The sequence below is a fragment of the Aspergillus neoniger genome (genome assembly GCF_003184625.1).
Source record: "Aspergillus neoniger CBS 115656 unplaced genomic scaffold BO87scaffold_23, whole genome shotgun sequence".
NCBI lineage: Eukaryota > Fungi > Ascomycota > Eurotiomycetes > Eurotiales > Aspergillaceae > Aspergillus > Aspergillus neoniger.
In genome coordinates, this window is record NW_020291151.1 from 239,034 (window position 1) to 262,885 (window position 23,852).

The 23,852-nt window shown below is 51.9% G+C and overlaps 5 protein-coding genes across 5 annotated transcripts; 1 reads left to right on the forward strand and 4 right to left on the reverse strand.

Annotated features, from left to right (window-relative positions):
• Positions 1–9: 9 nt before the first annotated feature.
• On the forward strand, positions 10–600 carry BO87DRAFT_338167 (uncharacterized protein; the record flags this gene model as incomplete). The annotated part of the gene is made up of 1 exon (XM_025620582.1): positions 10–600. A coding segment is annotated over exon 1 (426 nt), but the record flags the coding sequence as incomplete, so codon positions are not given.
• A 962-nt stretch (positions 601–1,562) lies between these two features.
• BO87DRAFT_417258 (acetyl-CoA synthetase-like protein) lies at positions 1,563–13,918 on the reverse strand (the record flags this gene model as incomplete). The annotated part of the gene is made up of 8 exons (XM_025626801.1): positions 1,563–2,959; positions 3,175–4,180; positions 4,245–7,674; positions 7,801–7,823; positions 7,854–11,370; positions 11,419–11,973; positions 12,056–12,762; positions 12,812–13,918. The coding sequence occupies 8 exons, from the start codon at positions 13,916–13,918 to the stop codon at positions 1,593–1,595; spliced, it is 11,712 nt and encodes a 3,903-aa protein (XP_025478053.1). The 3' UTR covers positions 1,563–1,592.
• Positions 13,919–15,556: 1,638 nt separating this feature from the next.
• On the reverse strand, positions 15,557–17,443 carry BO87DRAFT_440045 (L-glutamate gamma-semialdehyde dehydrogenase; the record flags this gene model as incomplete). Its single annotated transcript, XM_025627954.1, has 3 exons — positions 17,240–17,443; positions 17,088–17,195; positions 15,557–17,041 (listed from the first exon to the last, which is right to left on the reverse strand). Exons 1-3 carry the CDS (start codon positions 17,360–17,362, stop codon positions 15,557–15,559), a joined length of 1,716 nt encoding a protein of 571 aa, XP_025478054.1. The 5' UTR covers positions 17,363–17,443.
• A 371-nt stretch (positions 17,444–17,814) lies between these two features.
• On the reverse strand, positions 17,815–21,223 carry BO87DRAFT_460468 (ATP-binding mismatch repair protein PMS1; the record flags this gene model as incomplete). The annotated part of the gene is made up of 3 exons (XM_025629015.1): positions 17,815–20,959; positions 21,042–21,138; positions 21,191–21,223. 3 exons carry the CDS (start codon positions 21,221–21,223, stop codon positions 17,937–17,939), a joined length of 3,153 nt encoding a protein of 1,050 aa, XP_025478055.1. The 3' UTR covers positions 17,815–17,936.
• A 142-nt stretch (positions 21,224–21,365) lies between these two features.
• On the reverse strand, positions 21,366–23,504 carry BO87DRAFT_378071 (serine incorporator domain-containing protein). The gene is made up of 4 exons (XM_025623718.1): positions 23,200–23,504; positions 23,067–23,146; positions 22,399–22,987; positions 21,366–22,329 (listed from the first exon to the last, which is right to left on the reverse strand). Exons 1-4 carry the CDS (start codon positions 23,248–23,250, stop codon positions 21,613–21,615), a joined length of 1,437 nt encoding a protein of 478 aa, XP_025478056.1. The 5' UTR covers positions 23,251–23,504; the 3' UTR covers positions 21,366–21,612.
• Positions 23,505–23,852: the final 348 nt, after the last annotated feature.

A 23,852-nucleotide genomic window follows, 5' to 3' on the forward strand; every position in this document is an offset into this window, starting at 1 on the left:
ATGGGACCCCCACAAACCCACCCACCCCTCATCCATCCATCCATTCAACCCCCTCTTATCTATCTACTATCTTTCTATCTATCAGATAACCATAACCATACCATCTCCACATCAACAACAACCACCATCACCATCACCGCCACCACAAACCCCTCCCCAAATTTTAAGAATAACATGCCTCCCCCCGAGAAAAGCAAAGAAACCCTAGAAGCCAAATCGGCCTTCAGCGCGACGCTCCTCAACATCGGCAGCACACATGCCAGCCCGCTCGTGGAGCGCGCACACATCATCACAGAGAATGCGGCAGCGCTGGACAAGCAGCAAGCAGAGCTAGAAGCACATACGGCTGCGCTGGCGAAGCAGAATGAGAGCTGGGATAAGTTGGCGGGGGAGGCACGGGACGGGTTGAAGGAGATTGGGGACGTGCAGAATTGGGCGGAGGTGGTGGAGAGGGAATTGTTGGTGTTGGAGGAGATGATGGGGTATGTGGAGAGTAAGGGGGATGGTGATGGTGGTGATAGTGGGGAGGGGGTGGAGGGGGTGGAGGGGGATGGGATGAATGGTGGGATTATTGATGATAGGAATGGGGTTGGGAAGGGGAAGGGGAGTGCTAATACTAGTACTGTTGATGGTGGTGGTGATGGTGATGATGGAGGTACTACTAGTGGTACTAGTGGAAGTGGGAGTAAGACAGGATCATCATCGTGGTTTAAGTGGTGGTAGGAGGAACTTTTCATGTGTATACGAGATACTTATGTTTACTTGGTTACTACTATTTGGGAACGAGGGGAATTTTCATGGCTCCCTGAATACCTTTATACAGCGTTCGTATTCTTCAAGAAAAGGCAAAAGGTATACTGCCCATTTGAAAGGACATCAAGACATAATGATCTCTTATCAGCATTACTACTATCTTAAACGATACTACTATAGGAGACAGACATCCTAGAATCATAGGTTCGAAGAAATAGTAGATACACACATCTCATACCATTACCGTCCATACCCATTAGAAAACGAAGAGAATTACATCTATTCATCGAGAGCTCCAATAAAGCACCCCAATGACCCAACCCTCTAAATCATGATCAACTCGATTGAACGAGATATACTTCTCCAACCCCATCCAAAGCGGTCAAAAAAACATCCAGAATGCTGACTCAGTTTTTCGGGGCTGTACGAAACTATATCCGCTTAAATCCGTCTATATCCGCGACTTTTCTCTCGAGGTTCGCTAGGTTCTGCCGGTTCTGGCGGCCAGAAGGGCGGCAGGGGTCGGCAGTAAGTAAATACTATGTGCGGTTAGTACTGGTTATTGATTGCCTCGATGCTTCGGGTTCTGGTGTACCGGGGTTATAGAGGTAGGATAACGGAGGATTATATCGATGAATGTCTGTCCTGAAGTTGGGAGAATAAGGAGGAGCTGGGAGTTATGGGTACCTGTTGGTATGGGTTATGTACACAAACTACTTATCTTCAAATCTGGCTAAGAAAATATTCTTCTATGCTCTTATCTTCTTGCACCAACTATTCTAACAACTTACTTTTCAACTGACCCTCTCATCGATCTACCCGGTATACATAACAACCGATCAAAGAGGAATCACTCCACGGTCCAGATCCGCTATAGCCGAGCAGTATCGACCCAACAGATCCTCAACGTCTTCCAAACTCCCCAGTCGACTGGAGATAATCATGCTGACCTTCAATTGCCCTTGATCCTGCACAGGGATCGTCGACACCAAAAAATATGGCATGCCGCCTATTACACGATATCCCAAAGCACAGTCATGACCGTGGAATTTGAAACTCGTGCGCATGACGGCGCCGTTCTGATGAACTTGAACACTGCAGAAGGATGCATTCGCAGGCCACGACGTCGAGTGCTCGCGAATTGTCTCAAAGTCTACTCCAGCATATGGCAAGGCTCGTGTGTATTGATCTTGCACATGATGCAGAAGATCGAGGACCGCGTTTTCGGAAGGCAGGCGAATGGTGATTCGAAGTGGGGAGATAGTCGTGCAAGGCCCAGAAATAGCATGGACGCCGGCAATGGGCGTGTCGCGCCCGTTTAAGGCGTGGCCGAATACAACATCCCGTTGTTTGGTGACTTGAGCTAGAACTACAGCCCAGGCGGCCTTCACGAGGGATGACATGGTGATCCCACGGGGTGGTGTGGGAAGAGGAATGGTTCTGTTGATCTGAAGGGGCAGGTTGCTGTCTGATCCTGTGAGGCTGAGGGCAGTCATTGTACCGTTCTGCAAATACTGCTTCCAGAACTCGTATGTGTGCGGATTCGCCTGCATTTGGCGGTGCCGCAAGTACAGCGCAAATGAGGGAGGAGGGGCCTCGTCCAGTCCTCCTCTCTCATATGCCGAAATAAGGTCCTGGATTATCAAAGGCTTAGATTCTCCGTCGTGTTGGGCATGGCTGCAGCGTATGAGTAGGACTGAATTCGACGGAGCTTTCGTGATGAGCAAAGCCTGGAAGTAGGGTGTTCCCCAGGGAACTCCGGCTGAGGAGTTGCTCAAGCAAATGCGATCAACATATGCGTCAAGCTCCTCATCACACCGGATCTGTATGAGTTGAAACTGGAGACGCCGAAGGAGTACCTGCAAGTATCCACCGCGATATGGCAGAAATACAGAGCGAAACAAGGGGTGTCGATCTACCAAAACATGGCACGCCTTCTCTAGGCGTGCAGAGTCGATCTCCATCGGCAGAGGAAGCTGCAACCACCGAATCTCGGAGTGTTTCAGGAAATGACGTTGAAACTCTGTGGTAGGAAGAATGTCTTCTATATCCTCGACCTCTAAAGCTGGACAAATTGGAGCTAGTTCGCGGACAGCAAAGGCTCCAAGATCTTCAGGCTTGATATTGAGCAGCGACCCGGGATAGTACGGCTCCATCTCCGTTAGATTTGCATATTCCTGCGCACCGCGGGCCTGATCTTCTAGCACTGGCCACGCAAAGATATCGGATACACCTAGTGTCAGCCCTTCTCTCCTTAACAGGCAATAAATCTCATGGCTTGGATGGAGTCACCGCCCAATTCGAAAAAGTCGTCCTGGGTTCCAATCCTATCCACAGAGATGTTCAGAACTGTGGCCCAGAACTGCTGGAATACGCGCTCCCGCGCTGAACGTGGAGGATGCAAGGTGCTTGATAGCATACCTTCCGAACTCGCCGACAAGGCTTGGATCTGATCGTTAGAAAGGCGGGAGGCTTGGTCACGAAGATGTTGTCGGTCCAACTTATCGCTTCTTGTTCGTGGCACGTACGCGAGACGTAAGAATATGGCAGGGACCATATACGCGGGCAATAGAGATTTTAGGTGTGCGGTCGCTGCCTGGACGTGCGCTCGAAACGATGTGCAGGTTTTCAGAAACAAGCTGCAGCCGTTACAAGCGTCGCCAGGATTATCAGCATACTCACCACCATCAGACGGTATCTGGGCGATGAACGCGATCAGTGTAGGAATCCCCTCACGCAGAACGATGTCGGTGATGATATCCGCCGCCTCCCTGAAGCACTGTCGTACGTGGTGTTCAACATGCAATAGCTCAATGCGCTGACCGCGTAACTTGATTTGGGTGTCCTTTCGGCCTAAAAATCGAATCCCTCCGTCGTCGGTACATTGTACCAAGTCTCCGGTGCGATAGAGACGACCTGGCTTTTCTTTCCACCGGAATAGGGTCAACCAACTCGGCGGACTGATATAGGCTGCGGCTGTTCGTTCTGGATCATCTAGATAGCCACGAGTGACAACCGGCCCTTCAATCACCAATTCTCCTACAGCACCCACGGGAGCAAGACGAGACACATCCGACGGCATTGTGACCCATCCAACACCTCCAATAACGGGCCCTATCGTGCCGGCAGTCCAAGAACAGGGGTTAATATCGCCAACGGCACAGATTGTTGCTTCTGCAGGTCCGTATGCATTGATCAACTTGCGATTCGGCGACCAACGGTCGACAATATCCTGGGTCACTGCCTCACCGCCAAAGGCAATTGTATCAAGCCCTGGAACTAGCTCCGGTCGCAGCAGGCGATCTATGACTGAAGGCGTCAATAGCGCAAAATCTACCTGCGCCTCGCGGATGAATCCAGCCAGATTGCCAAGGCGGTCCGAATCAGATGGAATGCAGACGCATCCGCCACGGTCTTGCCGGCGAGACTGAGTCTGTCTGTCAGGGCCTCAAATTCGAAGAATTGCTCATCGTCAATCGCAGTAGAGGCACATCGGATCGGGTCAGACGAGGAGGAATCGTGGGAAATCGCTGGGCCAGGGTTGACAGGGCCTCTCGGGATCTTTCCGCCCATCCGACAATCTCTTCTGCGTGCTTGATATGCCGATTGTATAGAAAGTCAATCGACAATCTTCCTTCGGTCACATTGGCAAGGATATCAACCAGGGCAAAACGACCCACATGCGATCCCTGGTTGACAAGAGTCGAAATCGACAAGGGTACCCGCTTAAAAGGCGAGTTAGGTGATTCTGCTGCCTCTGAAGTGCCGGCGTAATTGAGAGTGATCTCCATCGCCGTCATCCGACCCTGGCGTGCTGCCAAGTAGAATCGCCCAACGTCTTGGACGTCGCGTCGCCCATCCTTAGTTCGACGTACCGCCTCCATCAGATCACAGTCGGGACCCAGAGGCACATAAGAGGGCCAGATATTTGTAAACCATCCAACGGTTCCGATCACGTCAATATCGTCCGCCCATGGATCGCGCCCATGACCTTCGTTGAAGATGGCCGGAGTCGGTCTATCAAGGAATGTCTTCATGAACGCATGCATCAGCGCCGCCTGCAGCAGCTCGACTGGCCTGGTGTTAAAGGCTTTGTTGGCAGGCCCCAGAACCTGACTAGTCTGTTGACGATTGAGTGTTATTTGGTACTGATCTACGTCGGCATAATTATTGCTGGTTTCGGACAATCCCCAGTAATCCATAATCGCCGCCGGGACAGCCTGGTCTCTTATCTCTGGGGTAGAGACAATGTGCTCCTCCTGGAGACGAGCCCATGTCGCATAGGACATGGCGCTTTGTGGGCTCACAGGCTTCGATTCCACAAGCCGCTCTAGTTGGTCCAGGATAGTCTGCCACGATACAATATCGACAACGAGGTGGTGGACCATGATGGACAGCCATTGTTTGCCGCCGTGGATATGCATCAGATCCACAGCAATCAAAGGCCCATATTCAATGTTCAAGTCTTGTTGACGATCCGTATAAAGGGTTTCGGCGTCCCTTTGTGACATTTTCCCATGTTTTTCGTATCGGTAAGAATTGTCCACATCCTTGCTGATCGTCTGATACCATATCCCCTCGGCATTACGAGAGAACCGCGTCCGCAGCATAGAATGAGTACGTACAATCCATTGTACTGCCTGCTCTACCTTGGCAGCTTGGACGGGCCGCCGAAGCTCGAAGAAGAAGCTCTGATTGAAGTGGTTGTAGTGCACCGGAACTCGGTCCAGGAAAAGCTGTTGAATCGCCGATAGGCGGAACGGTGTATCATGGGCTCCATCTTGCAGGGAATCTGACGAACTAGAAATACTACTTGTGACTGTTGTTGCCAACTTGGCAATTGTGCTCTGTTGGAAGATGTGGTCGACTGTGGTGCGGATCCCGATACCTTTTAATTGAGAGACAATTTGCATAGCACTAATCGAATCGCCGCCCAGATGAAAAAAACTGTCATCAACGCCCACCATGTCGGCAGCTTTGTTCAAAGCCTGAACCCAGATAGCATGGATCGCCTTTTCATTTTCTGTCGATGGCTGTCGGTGGCTGCGCTGTGTAGCGGTCATATACCGCTGAATTTCAGAGGGCAGAAGAGCTTCGACAGTCTTGCGAAGAGCTCTGCGGTCCACCTTCCCTCCAGCTGTCTGAGGGGCCTTGGCAATAGGAAGGAATATAGAGGGGACCATATATCTGGGAATGGCGTCGCGAAGAGAGAGCTCCGCGACCTGCATGGACTTTTGGAATGTGCTTGTGGGGGGAAGAAAGGGTGCGCCTTCGCCTTTACTACCAGCCATGTCCTGAAGAATAATACAGGCGAATAAGGTCGGTGAGCTGTCTATCGTTGCAATGTCGACAATCGAATCTAAACCTCCAGTGCAGCTTCGTACTTGATACTCGACCTCGGCTAACTCTATACGCTGTCCGCGCAGCTTCACTTGTGTGTCTTTGCGGCCGACAAACCGAATTGTCCCTTCGGTAGTAAGCTCGACAAGGTCGCCCGAGCGATAGAGGCGGCCAGGGCGGCCATTTCGCCAGCGGGTGAGCCATTCTGGAGGGTCAATGTATCCTGCTTGCGTGAGCACTTGGCTGTTAAAGTATCCTCTTGTGACAATTGGCCCTTCGATGATGAGCTCGCCAACTGCACCAAGGGGAACCAATCGTGTGGGATCAGAGGGAGCAGTCACCCATGCTGCTCCGCCTAGAACAGGGCCAACGGTGCCTGGTGTCCAGGACCCCTCGACTACTGGCCCTGCTGCGCATATTATGGTCTCAGCCGGACCATAAGCATTAAAAAGTGTCACATGGGGTGCCCACCGACTGGCAACGTGCCGTGTCAGCGCTTCGCCTCCTGATATAACAGTTTTTAAACTAGGTACCCGATCAGGATCCAGTATGGCAAGCATCGATGGGGTCAAGAGGGCCGCGTTGACTTGCTTGTCTGCAATGAATTGCTCAATTGCGTTTATCCGCTCAGACTCAGACGGTATACAGACACATCCTCCGGTGACGAGTGTCGTGAATATCTCATAAATGCTAGCATCGAAGGCATATGACGCAAAGTGAAGCATCCGACTACTCTTGGTTATGTTCAGTGCGTCACTGTGATATTGAATGCTCGTCGACAGATTCCGATGCTCCATCACTATGCCCTTGGGTCGCCCGGTGGAGCCGGAGGTAAAGACAATAAAGGCCGGGGAGACGGGGCTCACCGAGGGCTGCTCGACAGAAGCCGAGCCAAGCCCATGCACTTGCATCTGGAAGGGTACAATTAGTACAGTGGCCGCAGAATGTCCTTTTAATTGACCCTTCGTCTCTTCCGAGCAAATGACTATTCCAGGCTGTGTCTGATCGAGTATACTCTGCAGCCGCTCAGTTGGAAGCTTAGGATCAATGCAAACAGCGGTTGCTCCAGCACGCAAAACGGCCATGATGCTGATGACCGACCACTTTGATCTATTTAGACTGATAGGCACAACTGATCCCGCCTGAAGACCGAGTACTTGCGCCAGCACAAGGGAGGAGGCTAACTCTTCGAAAGTCAAGTCCCCATCCCAGGCACACACCGCTAAGGCAGACGGACGCGACATTACATGGTCCAAAACGGAGTCATGCAAGCAGCGCTCTAATGGCGATGGCAGTGTAGCATTCCAGCGGGCCAATCTTTCCCAATCATGATCGCTAACTGCTGAGAGACTCCGTAGAGACATGTCCGGGTGAAAGAGGACTTGGTCAAGAATGTGCTCAAATTGAATGACCATCCTCTGGGCCTGGTGCACATCCAACATGCTCGGGTCATACTGGGCCACGATATCCAGATAGCCATCCACCTCCGCAACTTTATTACAAGAAAGAACAAAACCGTAGCTTGCAAAATCCCCTAAATTCAGATGCTCGCTCTGAACTTGGGCTATCAGAGCGCCGTGGCTAGACTCTGGAAGAAAATTAATTCCTAGATGACTCTGAAACTTTCATGCCCTGGCTGCTTCACTGCTAAACGACCCAATCTTTCGCAATCCAGTCTGCTGATAGGCCGTCATGGCTGCTACTTACTGTTGAATCTGGCGCGCCTCATACTGTACAGATTTATCTAACTCTAATCTTACGCGAAATGGGACGGTTGTGACAGTCGGCCCCGTGAACTGGTCGATGCCAGACACGGCTGCGGTGCGCCCATTGAGAGTTAGTCCAAACACGACATCGACTGAGTCCGTATAATAGGACATAACGATTGCCCATGCCAACTGGATGGCCGTGGGAATAGTGAAATCCAGCTGAACATCGGTTCTCATGGAATGTCGCCGATGGATGGCCTGATTCGGTATCGGTTCGTAAGTTGGATGTGGGAGAGCTGGGAATACAGCTGCTTTGAGGTCTTCAAATTGAAACCGCCAAAAGGAAGTCGAAGCGGAGTCATCCTGTTGTTGGTGGAGGTAGCGAATGAACGGTGAGAATGGCCGGGGCTGAAGACTTTGTCCGCGGTAGGCAGCCTCGACCTGGTCCCAAATGAGAGACAGGGACCAGCCATCGTAGAGGGCATGGTGGATAGTCATGACAAGACGAGGAGGACTAGCTATCAATGAAAGACGAAGCAAGCGTACGTTGAGACCCATTACTGCAGGCACAGAGCGGCTTTGGTAATCCTGCTGTGTGCTATATTTCTCCCAGCATGGTGCCTCTTGCATAACGACCTGAAAGCTGCCTCCCGAGCCCTGTGTCAGTCGTGTACGGAGAATAGGGTTTGCAACACAAGTTGCATTCCACGCCGCTTGGAGAAGATCCAAATCGACATTTTCTACAAGGTCATAGACGAATGTTGCAACATATTTTCCGGGAGTCTTCAAAGTCAACGCCATAAGGCCTTCTTGCAACGGGGTGCATGGGTACAGGTCCTCAATCTGAACTCTGGCCACTCCAGCCTGGGTCTGCAGCGCTGATATAATTTGCTCTTGTACCTGTAAATCTGAGATGAGAGTGAGTGGTGGCACTTTATCGTCGCTGTGCGTGACATTGGCCATGCTTTTCGTCGCTGCGAGGTCGATTATACGTGGTCTAGTGAAGATATCTTCCGCGGTCAAAGAGTACCCCGACTTTCGTGCGAGCGTAGCCAATTTCATGGCAGACAAGGAATCACCACCCCTTCGGAAGAAGTCATTCTTAATCCCGATCCGGTCCTCGGGAATTGAAAGAACGACCCCGTAAACTTGCCGCAGTACCGCCTGGGTGTGAGTCTCTGGCCCTCGGATTGGAGCTTTCTCTGCCATTCTGAACTTATCAAGCTGTTCGGAAGTCAATAGCGCTGCATGTGCTTGCAGGACGCCCCGATCCAATTTACCCGTTGCAGAAACAGGCAGACGACTGAGGGGGATCAGAACCGCCGGGACCATGTATGATGGGAGGTGCTGTTTCATTCCAGAAAGGGCAATAGCTGCTGCTTTTGAGAAGCTCGCGTCACTCTCCACAATCAAGCTGGAGTTAGCTCCAATTGATGGCGTGCGCACAACGAACCCGGCCAGAAAAGCAGCTCGCCCGTCTTTTGAAGGAAGGACGTCAGCAACTACTCCCTGAGCCCCAGGAAAGCAGCGGTGTAGGTGATATTCCACCTCTCCCATCTCCATTCGCTGTCCTCGCAGCTTGACCTGCGTATCTTTGCGGCCGATGAATATAAACTCCCCTTTATCGTTATACTGCACGAGATCTCCGGTTCTATACAATCTGCACGGACTAGCGCGGAATGTGCACAGCCAGGGGACGCTGTCTGGAAATGCCGCAGCCGTCTTTTCCGGTTGGTTTAGATACTCCCGTGCAATAGTCGGGCCTTCAACTATCAGCTCTCCAACGGCACCGATAGGGCATAGCTGATTGACATTCGAGGGCTTGACAACCCATCCCACCGCCCCAGTAGCAAGGCCAATATTAGTTGACTGCTTTGGGTCTACCACCTGCTGCACGGTCATCAGTATTGCACATTCAGCCGGACCATAACAATTCATGAGGTGCAAGTATGGAGACCACTGCTCAGCATCAGCTGGGGTCACGGCCTCTCCAGCCAGCAAAAGGTGTTTCAACGTGGGAGATGTCTGAGCGTTCAAGGTACGAGCGACAGTAGGCGTTATCATAGCCCAATTAGTCTTAAGGTCTGCAATAGCACCCGTAAGATTCGATAGACAGTCTTGTTGAGACGGAACACATATACAGCCACCAGCAACTAGTGTCGCGAGGTGGTCAAATATACTCGTATCAAACGCATAGGCGGAAAACTGCAGCACTCGAGACTCTGGGCTGAGGTAGTATTTGGGGCATATTGCCTGCGCCATTGTGCACCAGCTACCATGAGTAATCACAGCCCCTTTCGGCTTTCTTGTTGACCCCGAGGTAAATACCAGATACATGGCATTACTTGGAGTGGCCGGACTAGCGTTCACGGGACTTTCGGCGGTCACCAGCTCGTTATGGTGGGACCCGAGGATGACAGTATGTAATGGTCCCAATTGACTAGCAGAAGGAGCATTGGCTTCCGAGCAGAGCAGAGTAGAAGCGCGCATCTCCTGACATAATTGTTGCAATCGATCCATGGGATGCGAGGGGTCGAACAAGGCGAAAGCACCGCCGGCTTTCAAAATGGCCAGCATGGCGACAGTCGTCCACCGCGACTTCTCGAAATACAGGGGAACGAAGGTCTCAGGACCAACACCCATGGATACTAAGCGTCTTGCCACATTTTCTGCATGTGTTTCGAGTTCCTGGTATGAGAACTCGCCATCCCACGCGCAGACGGCGGGCGCTTTAGGCTGAGCCAGCGTACGTTGATAGATCAGCTCGTGCGCACACTGTTCGACCAGTGCTGGGGGTTGGCCATTCCACTTCCGCAACTCGGCCATGTCGCATGTGCTGATGCTCTCGATATCTTCTAGTCGAGCGTTAGGTGTCTGCTGAATTTGCTGGTAGATATGCTCCAACTGATGAATCAGTCGCTTCATATGCACATCAGTGACCATCAGCGGGTCATAGGCGATATCAAGCGCCACAGAGGTCGAGGATGGCTTAGCGACTATGGTAATACCAGAAGAAGCGGTTTCGGTTAACTCAGTGAGATCATGAAGTTTAGAAAACATAGGCGGGTGTCGGTGCTCGCCTTCATCGGCTTGGATGACTAGGTGGCTCTGAAACTGCGTGGCAGCGGCGGACTCGGCGTCCAGAAGCCTGATGCGCTGAAGCCCGACCTGCTCTACAGACATGGTCCGGCGTGAGTGCGCCTGTACATTCTTCAAGATTTCGATCACGGTCGCTTGGGGATCAAGAAGCAGTCGCATGGGAATGCTGGCGATGGTGGGTCCGATCATGGACTCAATGCCCTCAACTGGCGCACCACGGCCGGCAACTGTTAGCCCGAAAACTACACCCCAACTCTCTGTGTGGTGAGATACTAGGAGGCCCCACGCAAGTAGGAGCTTAGTCGGCAGAGTTATTTGTTGTTCGGTATGCCAGGCCGCTGCAAGCGGAATAACATATGCAATCGTTTTTGTAGGCTTCGCAACATAATCCGGGGACGGTAATTTGGGGAAAGGGACCGCGTTCAGGTCTGATAGGCACTCTGTCCAATAACGGTCTATATCGCTCTGGCTTTGGGATCTCAAGTATCAGATAAAGGGGCTAAAGGGCCTCAAGGACAATATCTCCCCTCTGTAGGCTGCTTCCACTTGTTGCAGCAATAATGGAATTCCCCAGGCATCAAACAGTGCATGGTGCATGAGCAGTGTGAAATGGCGAGGCGTGTTTGGGGTTGTCGGATCACTCAACGCCAATCTAATCAATCGCTGTCCTGTCTTCCAGTCCTTCCACATTGGGGGGACATCCTCACTCGGATTCCTTATGTCCCATGGAATGACATCCCGGATGACGGCCTGCCAAAGTTCTGCTTCTTTCCCCGGCACGATGCGCGTTCGCAGGATTGGGTTGGCTTCCACTGTTGCTTGCCAAGCGCGGCGGAATTTGTTGATATCGATGTTGATGGGCAGCTCGAATTCCATAGACATGGTGTACGCGCCTGAGTGTTTCAGGGCTACCGCGATTAGGCCCTCCTGTAGCGGAGTACAAGGGTAGATGTCCTCAATGTCGTCCTGCTTTACCTGAAACTTGCCCAGGGTGTGCGCCACCTCCATTATTTCACTCTCACTCTTACAAAGCGAGAAGGCTGGTACTTCTTCCGACGGGAGATGATCCATGCTGGCACTCGATGCCATTTCCTCTAGCGTCATCACCCCAAGCATCCTCGTCTTCCAGGATCATTCCGCACTTGCGCGCTAACCCTGATAGCTTCATAAACTGTATGGAATCTCCACCTAGGCTCCAGAAGTTATCTTCGATGCCAATACGCTCGGTAGGCATTTGTAGTACCTCTCCCCACAGTCGCTGCATTAATGTTTCCTTAGGGTTTCGCGGCGGTATCTTCGCTGTTGTCTCCAGACCTAGCTTGAGCAAGTCGCGTTGAGTTTTGTAGTTTCCAAGCTGACGTAGGCTTCGGCGATCCAGTTGGCCATTGGTACTCAGTGGCATGGAAGATATCGTCAGGAAAACCGTGGGAACCATGTAGCCGGGGAGAACATGTCGCAGCTTGAATTTTACTTGCTGAACTAGTGTCTGAAAATCCCCATCTGGGACCACCAGCTCACTTTCGGAAGTGGTTGCTTGAGAAGCCCCGGGACTCCTGGTCTGACGTACCACGAATGCGACCAAAAGGGGCGATTCGAGCGCATCCCTTGGTTGTATCACTTCCACTGCGGCATCCATGATCGAAGGATGTGAGCGCACATGGTATTCAATCTCGACCGCTTCCATTTGGTGGCCAGCGATTTTTAGCTGGCTATCCCTGCAACCAAGACGCTCAATGGAGCCATCTACATGACAGCGCGCGAGCTCACCAGTCCTATAAACCTTTGCCCTGCACACTTGGCCATATCTTTCGCAGCCAGTCGGGGCGGTCGACGAAGCCGGCAGCTGTGTTGGCTCCGCACCCTATGTATCCCCGCCCAACAGTCGGACCTTCGATCAAAAGCTCACCTACTTTGCCTACCTGGCAAAGGCGTTGAACGTCCCTCTCATCCACAATCCAGCAGCTTCCACCAACCGGAAGCCCTACTCTGATGGGCAAGTCCGCTGCCTCGGGAACGGCATGGACGCAGGCAAAGATACTGCACTCAGTGGGTCCATAGGCGTTGAATAATTTCAGATGAGGAGCCCAACGATCTCTATCTTGTGCGGTCAGGGCTTCCCCGGCACATACTAGAGTCTCGAGCGTCGGCAGGGTCTTGGGATCCAATGAGCGAGCCATGGATGGCATGAGCAAAGCCCAATTGATTCGCAGACGTCGTATCACAGTGGCAAGGTCACCCCGTCGTTCCACTTCAGATGGAATACATATACACCCTCCGTGGACTAGCACGGCGAGGGTTTCAGTGAGGCAGACATCAAAAGCGTAAGAAGCAAAGTGCAGTGCTCGCGATGTCCGGGTGAGGTTTAATCGGTTACCGTGATCGACGATCGAAGATGAGATAGATCGATGTTCGATCACAGCGCCTGTAGGGGCACCTGTACTCCCGGAGGGAAACATGGCATAGGCGGCGTTGCTTGGCTTAGAACGACTAGCTGCCCCTGGAGCCATACCCTGCTTTCCCTGCCCTCTTTCTTTGTGCAGGACCACCACATCGGGCGCAAGCTGGCCAGCTTGGGACGCATTTTGGGATGAGGCTACCACCAACGGCGCCTTGAATGTTTGGCAAATTTCCTTGAGCCGCTGTAATGGTTGCGATGGGTCGAGTAGTACAAAGGCGCCTCTGGCATACAAGACACCCAGGATCGCAATGATCGCCCACCGGGACTTCTCAAAATAAATAGGCACAAAGTCTTCTGGGCTGACACCCCGAGCCGACAGCGACGCGCCGAGTGAACGAGCTAGGTTGCTGAGTTGCCGATAGGTGAATTCGCCATCCCATGCACACACTGCAGGTACTTCTGGCTGTTCCTCACAGCGCTGCTCAACCAACTCATGTAGACAGGATTCGATGGCAGTTGGGGGTTTTGCGACTGCGGGTTCCCACGGTGAATTGAAAACGGAAGCCGGCGCGAGGCCCCCATTCTGTACGACTTGAGAGTCGGAAGCCTGAAAGGTCATGGTAGTTGAGCCGACGTTCCTTTTCCAAATTGAGATCCAGACCACGTGATATCGGTTAGGCCCTGCTGTTTGAACATCCGATTGCGTGTCTTGTTTGTTTACTATATCTGGTTTTGTTCGATTTCCCTTCCGGTATCTATTTTTGTGTGTGAGTGAGAGAGAGAGAGAGTTGGTTGCGTGGTATATATACTATTATATACTATATTACCAAGAAGGGAAATGGAAATTGAGTGGTTGAATTTTTCATTCCAGAGTACTAGTACTTACTTGACAGGTAATATGTTTTTGACTGATAGAGTAACTCGCTACTTTCTTACTGTACTCCATCTGACCAAGTCAATCATAATTAAATTATTACCTGAGGGGGAGGGTAGGTTGCTTTGTTTATCTGAGATTCCAGCCAGGCACCATCTCGCCATATTGATCGTGGAATGACCGAAGGCCCTAAGGTGAAATTGATGACCATCGAGGAATGATCGGCGGGAATACTTCCCGAAACCTGTGAAGAGGAAGTACGTACATTCCTCTCAAATCCGCCTCCGCTGCAATGACTGGAGTTTCTGATTCTTCGAATGCACGGTCCTGCAGAGGTTAGTAGTACAACCTAAAGTCGTGTGTCATGTCGTGGGTCGAGCCAGGTTCCACTACACCCTGAACTCGAACCCTGATTTGGGCATGTACGTGTGAGTAAGAGCTGGCCAGACTCGTTACCTGTTCGACCGACTTTTCTCTATGGTAAAGCAAGAATGCAGTGAAATATGCTTGCCTTATTGTTGTCCAAATGTCATGATGAGTATTTCATAAACGCTTCGTCGCCCAGCAGTTGATTGGCAATAGATAATCCATTGCGCACGAACCGTCCCATCTTGCCATCAGCGAGGGCGTATCTGATTCTTTAAGTTTGTACAGTGCTTAAAGTGGTAGGTCTACTTTTTTTTTGCATTTCCTGTTTCTCACAAGATGACTGAAGGCACCACCGCCATATGGGCTTGAGTGTGGAATGAAGAAGGCAAGGGATCAGAGACAACTCTTCCACGGCACCCAGCTCCAGCTTCACAGTCCCTGATTCCACTGAATTTACGAGATTATTACTCCAATCGGTTCAGCAGCTTCGGGTCTGCGCGATGGGGCTCATAATTATATGACAAGGTATTAACTCTCAAAAGGGCCTTGGCCTTCTTCGTTCCACAGAGGGATCAAGAATACGTGCTCAGCTCAGTAGAGCTCAGGTTAAGTAGACCGGAAACTAACTCCGCTCACAGGCTGGTTGGACCACGAATGTGGCGTCAAATCTCTAGCTACAGTCTTCTTGGCAGTGATTGGTGCAGTAAACTGATTGTGTGCGGTAGTTACCGTTATCTATACAGTGTCTACTGTAGGGCAAGGTTTCATGATTTATGTCATGTGTCAGTGCGCCTCGGAATGTGCTGAAGACTTTGACATGCATGCCGGTCATTCAAAGCCTTTAGGAAGGGGGGAGGAAGCGATCCCTGGAAGGGACAATAGACCTATCTATGCTGACGGGTAGTAGCTACGTTGAACAAAGCTATCTTCGTTTGATGACTGGTAGATGTCAGTTCACTGCAGTTAACAGTCGCTTAACCTGACCTAGAACCTTACAAATAACATCATGTTCATTCACACAACAGTAGAAGGATACTCCACCTCCTCCAAGCTCCCAAACTCCTCCTTGATCGTCCTCACACTCACAAACCGCTGCAAATGCGCCATCGTGCCCGTCTTATCATTCGTCCCGGAGTCCCGACTACCCCCAAACGGCTGCTGCGCGACCGTCGACCCCGTACACTTCGTGTTCAGATACAGCATGCCCGCCGCATGACGCAGCGCCGTCTGCGCCTGTCGCGACGCATACGGGTCCTTCGCATAGATACTCCCCGTCAAGGCATAGCGTGATGTCCCGTCCACCAACTTTAGTGTCTCTTCCCACTCGTTATCTGGGTACACATATACGCCTAGAATCGGGCCAAACAGCTCCCGGGACATAATCTCATGCTTCGGGTTCGAGGTGCGATATACAGTTGGGTGTACGTAGTATCCCTGATCCTTATCGGCGATACCGCCGGCAATGAGTTCGAGTTCAGGATCGTTGCGCGCGGAGTGAATGACCTCTGCGAGGCGGTCGAAGGCGCGTTCGTGGATGACGGGATTGATGAAGTGGGCATATTCGTCGACAGGGCCGACAGACAGGCGGGAGAGGTGGTCCTTCAATGTTTGCTGGAAAGCAGGCCAGACGGATTCGGCGACGTAGACGCGAGAATTGGCTGAGCATTTCTGGCCCTGGTATTCGAACGCCCCGCGGATGGTGTTTAGAGCTGCGTTGGTGATGTCTGCTGAGGGGTGCACGAGGCCCCAGTTCTTGCCGCCGGTTTCGCCGATTACACGCGGGTAGGAGTTGTAGATTCCCTCGCCGATGGCATTGCCGATTTTCTTCTGCAGGCCTTTGAAGACTTGCGTGGATCCGATGAAGGTGAGGGCGCCGAATTCGGGACGATGGAGGATTGTGTTGGTTACTTGTTCGGCGTTGCCGGGGAGGAATTGGATTACGTCTTTGGGGAGACCAGCTTCAAGGAGAATTTGGTGCAGGAGCCAGCTGGCGTGAAGGGCAGAGTCGGATGGCTTCCAGATTACGACGTTGCCTAGGAGGGCAGCTGGGCCGATGAGGGTTGCGCCTAGTGCGGTGAAGTTGAATGGGGCAATGGCGTAGACGAAGCCTTCCAGAGGCCGGTATTCAAGCTTGTTCCAGGTGCCGGGGAGGTGAACTTTGGGCTGCTGGGCGAAGAGTGACCAGCACTCTTGGATATAGTGGCGGAAGAAGTCGACTGTTTCTGCGGCGGCGTCGATCTCGGCTTGCCAGATGTTCTTGCCTTGGCCTAGCATGGTGGCAGCAACAATTTCAGAGCGGTATCTGCCTGCGATGAGCTCGGAGGCGCGTAGGAAGATGGCAGCGCGGTCTTCGAAGGGCATGGCCTCCCAGGCTGGTTTAGCTTTGAGGGCTGCGTCCACGGCGGTGTTAACCTGCTCGGGTGTAGCGGATGCATATTCGGCAACTACCTCGTTGTGGCGTGAGGGGTTCTTTTGGATTTGGGATTTGATAGTTTGTGTCTGGTTTGTTAGCTGCGTGGGTTCGGTCACAGGAGAGGTGACTTACTGTGGAGCCATTGATGGTGAGGGGGATGTTAAAGGGCATCTCACTCTTCAGCTTCTGTAGGGCTTGCGTCAACTCGGCCCTCTCGGGTGAGCCTTTTGCGTAGTCGAGCTGGTGTTGTTAGTGAGTGTCATGGTATCGAAGGAGACACTTACTGGCTTCTCATTCTCGAACTTGGGAGGATGCCATAGACTGAGGGCTCGCAGTGGCTGACCTGCCCTCCGGCTGGTGTGCAGAATAGATGCGCGCACGCGAGGTGAGAAGTAAAGTGTCCGCATGATGGTCTATCAGTCCTGTATATACTGAGTGTAAAGTTGAGACCTTTTGGGCAAGGAAGGGTATTTGTAGAGCAGTTGTCGGGAGGAGTCCCGAGCGGGGAGTGTGGCATCCCCGCAATCCCAATTGCAACTGCAAGGAGACCTGCAGCTGCATCCAATCGTGACGTGTCGTACTACTTGATAAGTGGCCAAGAGATGGCCATGATGCACCAGCCATTGAGATAGCTTCGGTGTATGGACCGACTGTTATCGTGCGTTTATCCTTTCGGATGCCGATCCCGAGGGTCCCTCATGCATCCAGATACGCAGCAATCGGGCTCGCGTAGTAGTACTAAATTCATCGCATTGAAGTATAATGTGATAGCTTATCATCCAGTCATAGTAGCTGTTCTCATTGACCGAACTCAAGTTGGAAATTTGAAGGGTGAAGCATTATCCAAAGGGTGATTAATGCAATCGTAGATGAGAAGAATGTCGGTTAAGTTAATCCTCAAAATATATATCCAATAACTCCGCTGGTCTATAATGTTATTCAAAAGTATAAAAAGGTAAGCCCGAGCAGTCAAGCTGAGATCTACTCTGCTTCCTCAGCTTCCTCCTCACTCTGTGCAGCCATTTCCTGGTAGAACCCTCGCCATATATCCAAAGAATCTACTGGTTGGTCTTCCTCATCGTCCAACTCATCCCATTCATTCCATTGCCCCAAGCTCATCAGGTGCCTCATAGTCGGTCGGCCATGGGGACAATTCCACGGCTTATCAATGGTGCCCATGTTCTGTACCACCTTCTGCATTTGCTTAACCGTCAAGGTCTTGCCAATCATGATGCTCGACCGACATGCCCGCATGGCGAACATCTTCCGCACTTTGCTCGGACGGGGTATATACATTCCTGACGCTGACCGCGCAGCGTTAGTAGGCGTCTCCGACAATAGAACAATGAGCTCTTCCAGATCCCGAACCCCAAAGACAACTTCTTTGCTCAAGGGCAGCGAGACCAACTTGCAGCGGCGCCCGATAGGCTCGTCTCCGCTTTCGTCCACTTCTACAATGAAGCCATTCTTTTCCAGCGCGGCTTGGTTTTCGATGACAATTTCCTCCTCCACAGCAGTAAGGTCGAGGCGCTTCGGTTGGACGAGGCGCTGATTCTGCACCACGGTTTCTGCCTGCAGTCGTTCGAAGTTGAACTTTTCATCGGATGCATGCTGGTCTATAATGAAGAGTTCGTCTTTTGCTGAAGATCCAGCACCTGTGTCATCGGCAGATGATCGCGTAGCTAGGATGAACCCGAGATTGAATTGCCCGACTATCCGCATATTGGCAAAGTCGTCTTTGCTGACCGTTAAAGATAGTCTTTCCTCAGCCGTTTCTTGTTGCGCTGCCGTCTCATCTTCGCCCTGGGAGGGGCCGTGGTGCTCTTCCCAACGGCGGAGGCTTTCCTGTAGTTGCCCAAGCTGTGACTGTATCTTGGAAAGAGAACCATCGATGGTACTCATCAGCTGCAGAGTAGAGTCGCGGTGAGCAGCTCCCTTATTCATCTTGTTGGCACGATGAATGTTGTTGCCCTGTGGCAATGCTGCTTTGTCCTCTGCTTCTTGGATGAGTCGTTGGACTTCTGCTTCTTCATGGCGCTTTTTCTCTTCCTCGCTTATGTTCTCCTTCGAGGAGCTAAGCTGTTGTGAGTTTTGATGATCATTGCCATTGCTGGCTTCATGCTGATGGTGGTCACTGCTAACATGTTCGGGAGGGTGATCCTCTTCATTGTCTGATGGAGCATAAGATTGAGATTCATCATCTTCCTCTTCATCCTCGACTTCCTCCTCTTCCTCTACAGGCTCCTCACCTTCGTCGCTCTCCTCATTTGCATCTTCGGCCTCCTCATCCAGAATCTCTTCATCTTCACTTTCCGGCTCCAGTTGTGATCCTGGAGCAGCAAAATCCCTCATGTGCTTGCCAAATATGCTAGGGCGGGAAGGGGTGTGTATCCGTCTTTTGCGGGTCGTAGGGCCAGCGGCATCACCAGCACCTACGGACCGCTTTCTGGGCAACCCACTCCCCACCATAGACGTAACGGTCCGGTTGCCGATTGTAATGGTAGCCATCTCAGGAGGCATTCGCCTTGGCCGCATCCGATCAAAAGCGTTTTGGATAGTATTGGGTGTCTCCTCCAAGGGGTCAGCCATCGTCGACGAAGGCTCCTCAGGAGCCATGTCCTGAGACGAGAGATTATCTTCACGCTGTTGGGAGGATCCTTCGGTGGTTTCCACCTGTGTGGGAGGCTGTGGTTCACCAGGGGAGTCCTGCCTCACGAAGAGCTCATTGTCCTCTTCCATTGGTTCAGGCTGGTCTTGAGGTGACGAAGACATAGGCTTCTCTTGTACGCTTGGTGCATCCCGGCCTGCAGGGGAGGAGACAACAGGACTACTGCCACGGGCACCAAGACCGCTCAAGAAACTCTTCATCCGGTCCTGCGAGCTCGACTGCACTTCTCCAGTCCCCTGGCTTCCCACTGGTTCCTGATCATCAGCGGCCGAGGAATTCACATCATCCACTGCAGGCCGGTTCGGGCTCTGAGTCTGAGACTGCAAACTTCCCAGGCGTTGTTTGATAGTAGGAGCCTGCTTCGACCCAACAACCAACGACTGCGGCACCGTCTGATCCGACGACTCAAACAGTTGCACCAGCGACTCCTTCAGCGAATCAATCAGCGCTCCCGCATCATGCAACAGAATGGTCCGCTTATCCGGCGACACGTTGACATCATAAGCGTTCGTATCCATATGGAAATCAGCAAACACAAACGGCGACTGAGACACATTAAACGACTTATACACCTCATTAAACGCCTTTGCAATCTGCGGCAACCCACACGGGCGGGAATTCACAAAGAACATCTGGCGATCCGGTGTCTGTCTCCCCTCCCCAAACACCGGTTTCGAGACATGTCCGCGAACCGTGAGTTTATTCGACTCCCCAGACCCAGTAATTCTCCTTCCTGCCGCAGCAGACGGCTCAAACTCAAGTGCCAAATCCAGCGGAATCAGCGCCAGCAGCGTCTTCGCCCCATATACATTGGCAATATTCTCCTTCGTCGTCTGGTTTCCATTTGTGCTGAACACGACCACATTCTTCGTTTTGCCCACCGAGTTCCGGACGCTGAAGCGCACCCCCGTGCTGACGCACGCATACGCATGTAACAGGTTCAACACCTTGCCATATTCGCGCTTGATATTCTTCTCCAGTTCTCGCCGCCGTACCGGTAACCCCTTGAAGATACTTTCCACTGAAGCTGTTGTGCCTTTTTGCCCCGCGACTATCTGTGTCTTTTTCAATTTCCCGGAGGGTTCGAAATCAAGTCGGGTGGCTTTCGGAGCTTGATTCGCTTGCGCGGTGGTAATGCGAAAGTCGGATAATGCGCATAGGGAGGATAGCGCTTCGCCGCGGAATCCAAAGGTGTGGAGAGTGGTGAGGTCTTCGTAGGAGGAGAGTTTGGAAGTGTAGTGCTTTAATGCGACGTTGGCGTAGTTATCGGGGGAGATTCCGCTGCCGTTGTCTTGGACTTCGATTAAATCTAGACCATTGTTTTTAAAGCGAATTTCTATAATAATTTCAATCAGAGAATCAGTGACATCAACATATGGCATGCAATGTGGGCTGGATTTAGGTGGTTGTTGTTGTACCTATTGAGGTTGCTCCGGCATCGAGACTGTTTTCGACCAGTTCCTTTGCAACGGAGCACAAGTCAACGATGACTTGACCGGATTGGATTTGATGGATCTGTAGTGTACGAATTAGAAGAGATTGTAGTATCAATATCAATTAGACATACTGAGCGGGCCTCGATGGCCTTGATGGTCGCCATGTTCATGCCATGGTGAGAGTGAAACTTGAGAGGGCAGAAAACGCGGTGACACGCGCTCGCCGGCCACTTTACGCGGTGGCTGCGATAAGCGCATCGCCGGGCGGGAGTGTCTACATCTACAAGCAGATACAACGACAACCAGTTCCAATAGCATCAATATCATTCTTGTGCACTTAAAGGATTGTAATATGATACATGCGAGTTCTTCAAAGACAACAGCAGCTGAGCATGGTATGTCGCAAAGTAACAATAGGGGAACTCAGTTGCAGAATGGCGGCACCCACTATGACGTAGAACGGCAGGAAACTGTACAACTACGAGAAAAAAGAAATATCGCTGTTCAACGCCCAACTCCCGGTCATACGTGACTTTCAACTCAAGATCCACGATCAGTAGGCGTCAAAGCGGTCCGGTAGAACCACCGGTGCGATCAGGGTCCACAGGTAGATTCCATAGCACACCCAGGCACTGATGATCTTCACCCAGCTGGCCCAGTAGGTGCGACCAACGGGCGCAAAGTCATCGACGGCCTCCGGGTCCAGGTTCTGAGTCAGCAAGGTGGCCACCCAGGTGGTGGCCAAGAAGAAGATAATGTGGAACAAAGAGTAATTATACTGCGTCGATCCTTTTTCGTCGTCCTTGGTGTCATACTCATCGGATTCGTCGTCGCTGTCATCCAGCGCACTGGCGGGCAAAGCACCACTCTCGACTGCCGCCCGAAGAGCCTCGGCCCGCATTTCGCGACGAGTGGTTGGCTGCTGGGTCACAAGACCATGCTCGTTGTCATCCGATCCCAGCTGCGAGTAGTTGTGGCCCCCCTTGGAGCCTAGCGCGATGCCCTGGGTGGCCGCGCGGGTGGTCGTATACGCGATGGTAGCCATGGTGACAATCGCACCCAAAACGATACTAGCCGTTCGGGTGCCTCGGGCGCGAATCAGAGGGTTACAGTGACGGTCATCTGGCTCCATGGACACCGCGGACATGGTGAGATAGGTGCAATAAACTGTAACCATGGCGGCCTGGGCCAATCCTGCTCTGGGGTTGGATTCCTGCACCATGGGCTGCACCGATATGATCGAAATAATAAGGAAGACAACGAGGTTAATCTATTACGGAAGTAAGCACGAGGCCTGAGGCGGCAGATGACAAGACTGTAGGAGACGCAGAAAACTTACAGTAATCGCAGCCTGGTTCATGGCGCATCCGCTGTGGGCAAAGAAGACATACATCAAGACCGTCATGACGAGAGATGCAATGTACATGCCCACAGTGGAGCCGATCAGAAGGCCACGCCACGTGCGTGAATCGCTATCTTCGATCTTCTGCAGGCACAATTCAGCCCATGAATGCGCCAGATCCACCAAGAGGATGAGACCCAGCAGGAGGAACAACATGGCGCAAATAAAGGCGATATAGTGGCCGTAGACGAAGAAAAACGACTCGGGGATGAAGAATGAAGCGACAACGAGCGCAAGCCACAGAATGATCTTGGGACCCCAGAACCCATTCTGAAGGACCGCACGGCCATCCTTGGAGGACCTGACACCAAGCAGCATGAAGGCGAGGATCAAATGGAAGAGCCCAAGACCGAAGTTGATTCGATGAACGGCCACCCAACCATAGCATTCTTTTCCATCACATCTGATTTCCATGTAATCTAGTGTCATGTGTTGTAACTTTTTGAGCGCCCATGGTGTGAGCATTATCCAGGAGATGATCGAATTGAACAAGAGGATGAAGGCATAGGCGATTCTCGTAGCCATACTGTTCGTCGGTGCCTAATGTCAGCCAAATCCACCATCACGAAGCGCAAGTTTAATTTTTCTATTCAAATGTCGCTGACCTGTTCTGAAACTTCCCGCATGCACTACATACTGCCGAGCAGGTTGCTGCGCCGCAGCACGATGTCGCGAGGGTGATGAGCTACCTTGATGTCAGTGGGGGGGATTAGATGGCGGTGATGGAGGTGCACGTACCGTGCTGGCACTGGGGAGAGCCAGCAGAGGCAGAGATAAGAGGGCACCCATGATGGATGAAGAAGAGTGTCACTCCCTCTCACTAAAGACAATGTTTGATCCAGATGCAGAGACGGGATGATAATAATCAGCCTGGGGATACTGGAAAGATGAAGACGGAATGGCAGGAGGAGAAGCCGCGGAGGTTCGCCGCCTTCGTCATGTGCCGGAGATCTTAGCGGATGGTTGGTTTCTTACGCGCGGCCAGCAAAGTCGGCTACGATAACAGCACCATAAAGCGATCTCAAGAGTATAGTTATTTGCACTAAATACTACTAGGTAGCTGTTCGGAAGGAGGCAGCACCTGCCAAACCTAGTAGGTTCAGCAGTTATGCTTTCCCTCCACAATGTCTGGGGATGTTACTCCACGTGATGGAGCATGCATTAAAAGTCACATGATTGTGTATCCGGGGCAAGTGTGCCGGTAATGATGACCTTATCGGCGATAAGCGACTGGCTGTCAGTCTGTCACACTCATTCGAGGTGGTACTGCAGTTACCATACGATACCATACTATGACTCCCCTCCGATCTCGTCCGTCCGGGGAGACTAAGCCTGAGTTGAGCTGACGAGTCCGACGGGACACATTTGGGGACACTTTGCTACTTGACTAC